The following is a 3,156-nucleotide window of genomic DNA, read 5'->3' as shown; positions in this document are numbered from 1 at the left end:
ATCCAGATTTGACCAAAATGCCAGCAGCTTCATCATTTCTCAACACTAAAGAATTTTAATTTAAAAAAAGTTGTTGCATTTATTTTTTCAATAAATACTACTTTAATTTCTTTATATTTTGCTTTTGAGGACCGAAAGTTTTTATTCTTTGAAGTTCATTTGATCAATATTTTTTTCAGGCTTTCTCAAGGTTCACTTATTTGTCTTTGCGCTTGAAGCCAGTTTTTTTGTGGACACGCAAACTTAGCAGATACTTTTTTTATAACAATCAGCTTCTCACAAAAACACACTTTGTTCTTATTTTATTATTCAAATCCATAAAAACTATTAAAGAGACACAGTTTGTCACACTTACAGTAGTAATTTCTTGTGTCAAAATGCTTCTCAGAGATTTCAGCTGAAAACTTGACGTACAGTAAATGAYTCGGACTCAGCTCGGTGGATTAACGGTTCACACTGTTGCCTCACAGCGAGAACGGCTCGAGCCGCAGGTTAGGCCTGGGGTCTTTCTCTGCAGAGTTTGCACGTTCTACTCGTGTTTGTATGAGGGGCTTTTCCAGTTACATTGGTTTCCCCCCACAGTCCAAAAACATGCATGATTAGGCTGCCTTCAGGCCTCCCTTGAAAAAGAGATCCGCAGCATAAAAAAGACCAAAATAGAAGCAGTACGCTGAAGCAGATTTCACAGACGGCAGTGTTTTTGAAGGAACTGAAGAGCTCCCGATGTTTTTCTGTGGGGGATTTTCTTTCTAACAAAGTCAAATATTTTGAAAAGTATAAGAGTTACAAAAACCAAATGTCATGGCGCGCTATTCCCTAATGAGCTGAATGTTTTGATTCTTAGCCCAAAGAATGAGGAAGAACGTGCAGCAGTGTGAATGCTGAGTCACCGTTAAAACCCCTTTGGAAAGGTTTAAAACTTTTGCACAAAGCTGGAATACATCTGAGTTTAATGATTTATTAATTTTAGGTGCAGTTAACTGATAAATGATATTTTAGGAGTTTCCTTGGTGTATTTTTATGAGGAAGCAGGACTCTGCAGCTTAAACCCACCTTTATACTCAGTGAGCCCCCCTCCCCCTGAGACAGGACTAAATTAGACCTGCCCCCCTCCACAGTCCAGCCTGAATCAGCACTTCTCTTCCTCCTGTCACATGTGCACCTGTCCTCTCCTCCTCCTCCTGCAGAACTTGAGGTGGAGCGGCTACGCGGGCGTGGCGGTGACCGCCATGAAGAAAGCCTTCACCCAGTGCAACCTCACCTCCTTCTCCTCGCAGGTCAGTGGCAGGAGAGGGTGGGGACTGGAGCCGGCTGCGTGCCGGAGAGCCAGCGGAGAGACGGAAGAAATCATTCTTATTCTCAAGGGGTGGCTCTGATTATTTTTTTCTTTTTTGAGCTCTGATAGAAATGATAGATGTTTAAGATATAGCTTTATTTTTGTCTCTGAAAATAATACACGAATTACGTCAAGTCTGTCTTTAATTATCTCCAGTTAATTACAASCACAGCTTTCGTGTGTTAGAACAGTGGTTCCCAAACTTTTTATCTTCTGACCCACAAAATATCCATGGCTTAAACTTGTGACCCCAAATATTACTGGTCTGAGTACATGAACTTCATTAATAACCCTAAAAACACAGGCTTTTTGACAATCTAAACAGTTTGTACACAAATATAAATACTTATTTATAGTTATTTTGTGTTTTTGTAATATTTATAGAGAAAATATTACATCAGCAATTATTTTATTACCCTTTAAATTGATTTCTGGAGATTATCCAAGGTGCTTCATGACCCATAATTGGGTCCCAAGCCCAACTTTGGGAACTAAAGTGCAGTGGTTCCCAAACTTTTCAGCTTTTGACCCACAAAATAACAGCAGAAACCTGTTCCCACAACTATGTTTGGATGATAAACATTTGTATCAGGTCAACWAAACATGGGCATAGTAACAATATTTTTATACTACATTTATCCATTTCAAATACACTAACCTCACTCCTTTGTAACAACTGAGGCAAAAATGTAATTAATTCAGAAAATCTTTTCAGGACCCCACCTTGATGTTTTGGGACCCCACTTTGGGTCCYGACCCCAACTTTGGGAAACACTGTTAGAACATTGATGCAACTTTGAAGGTTCATTTCAGGAATAAGTGTTCAAAACTTCTATAACTGAAAAAAAATGTTTTTTTTTCTGAAGTTCTTATGTTTCAAAGACTTTTTTTTCCCCCATTCAGATACGACAGTTCAGTCAGGACCACATGGTTGCAGAGATTTGTTCCATTTGCAGTGATTTATATTTGGCTGTATGTCCTCCATATGCAAACACAGAGAGCCTGGGGCAGGTAGAGCAGCAGAACCACCAGCCCCCCCCCCTCCGCTTCGCCCCCCCAGGGTACAGARCAGAGCGGACATCTACGACAACAGACCTGACGCTGATTAAGTCGGACACGTTATGAAAAGTGGGAGTTGTGGGGGTGGGGGTGGGCTGATTGCAGCAGCTTTAAGACAGAACTTTAGTTTGAGCTGTCGGCTGACTCCAGCCTGAATAGCTTCAATTATTCAGTCGACTTGTGTTTCTGCCAGCTTCTATGTCCGTATAGATTTTTTAAATGTCACAACAGACAGCAGCTTGTGTTTTGTGCCTGTGAAATGTTTTGTTTTTGAATTGCTGCTTCGTGAAATGAAAACAAACTATTAAACGGACAGTCTTGTCGTTAGAGTAGTGATGTTCTGTCGTAAAGTTATTTGTAGTAAATTATAAACCGTGACGTCTGTTATYGAGCAGAGACAGTGGAGGAAGAGGCAAAACTTGAACCCTCATTTGGCWAGCCCTGGGGTCTGCAACAWGGGGCCACATGTGGCTCCTTGGTGATTTTTATACTTAAAACTAAAAAAGCTAACTTTAGCAGTTTTCCGGTCGATTCGTTTGCAAATATGTGATCAATGCTACTAATACAAGGATGATTACATCATGCTAGTAGCCTCTTAAAGTAGCATCTTTCTCTCAAACTCATCTGAGCTAACTTTAAAAACCTTCRAGACTAGATGATAAGAATTAATCACAGCTGAAGCACATTTGGCGTCTCTGAACACATTTTATTAGTGATCCGAGGAGAGGAAATGGTTTTTAGTGTTAAAGTTTAGCCTTTAA

General features: G+C 40.1%; 1 protein-coding gene across 5 annotated transcripts in view; it reads left to right on the top strand.

The window, feature by feature from the left end:
- Nucleotides 1–3,156, top strand: part of znf385c (zinc finger protein 385C) — a 190,109-nt gene that overhangs the window by 184,047 nt on the left and 2,906 nt on the right. For all 5 annotated transcript variants that reach the window (XM_014023061.1, XM_014023054.1, XM_014023037.1 and 2 more), the window contains one exon: nucleotides 1,188–1,277. In XM_014023061.1, coding sequence (XP_013878515.1) covers nucleotides 1,188–1,277 — 90 coding nt within the window. The remainder of the gene's footprint in view (nucleotides 1–1,187; nucleotides 1,278–3,156) is intronic.

The sequence above is a fragment of the Austrofundulus limnaeus genome, unplaced genomic scaffold, assembly GCF_001266775.1.
Source record: "Austrofundulus limnaeus strain Quisiro unplaced genomic scaffold, Austrofundulus_limnaeus-1.0 Scaffold4, whole genome shotgun sequence".
Taxonomy (NCBI): domain Eukaryota; kingdom Metazoa; phylum Chordata; class Actinopteri; order Cyprinodontiformes; family Rivulidae; genus Austrofundulus; species Austrofundulus limnaeus.
Note: the sequence above shows the minus strand (reverse complement) of the source record. Positions and strands in the feature narration are given on the sequence as shown.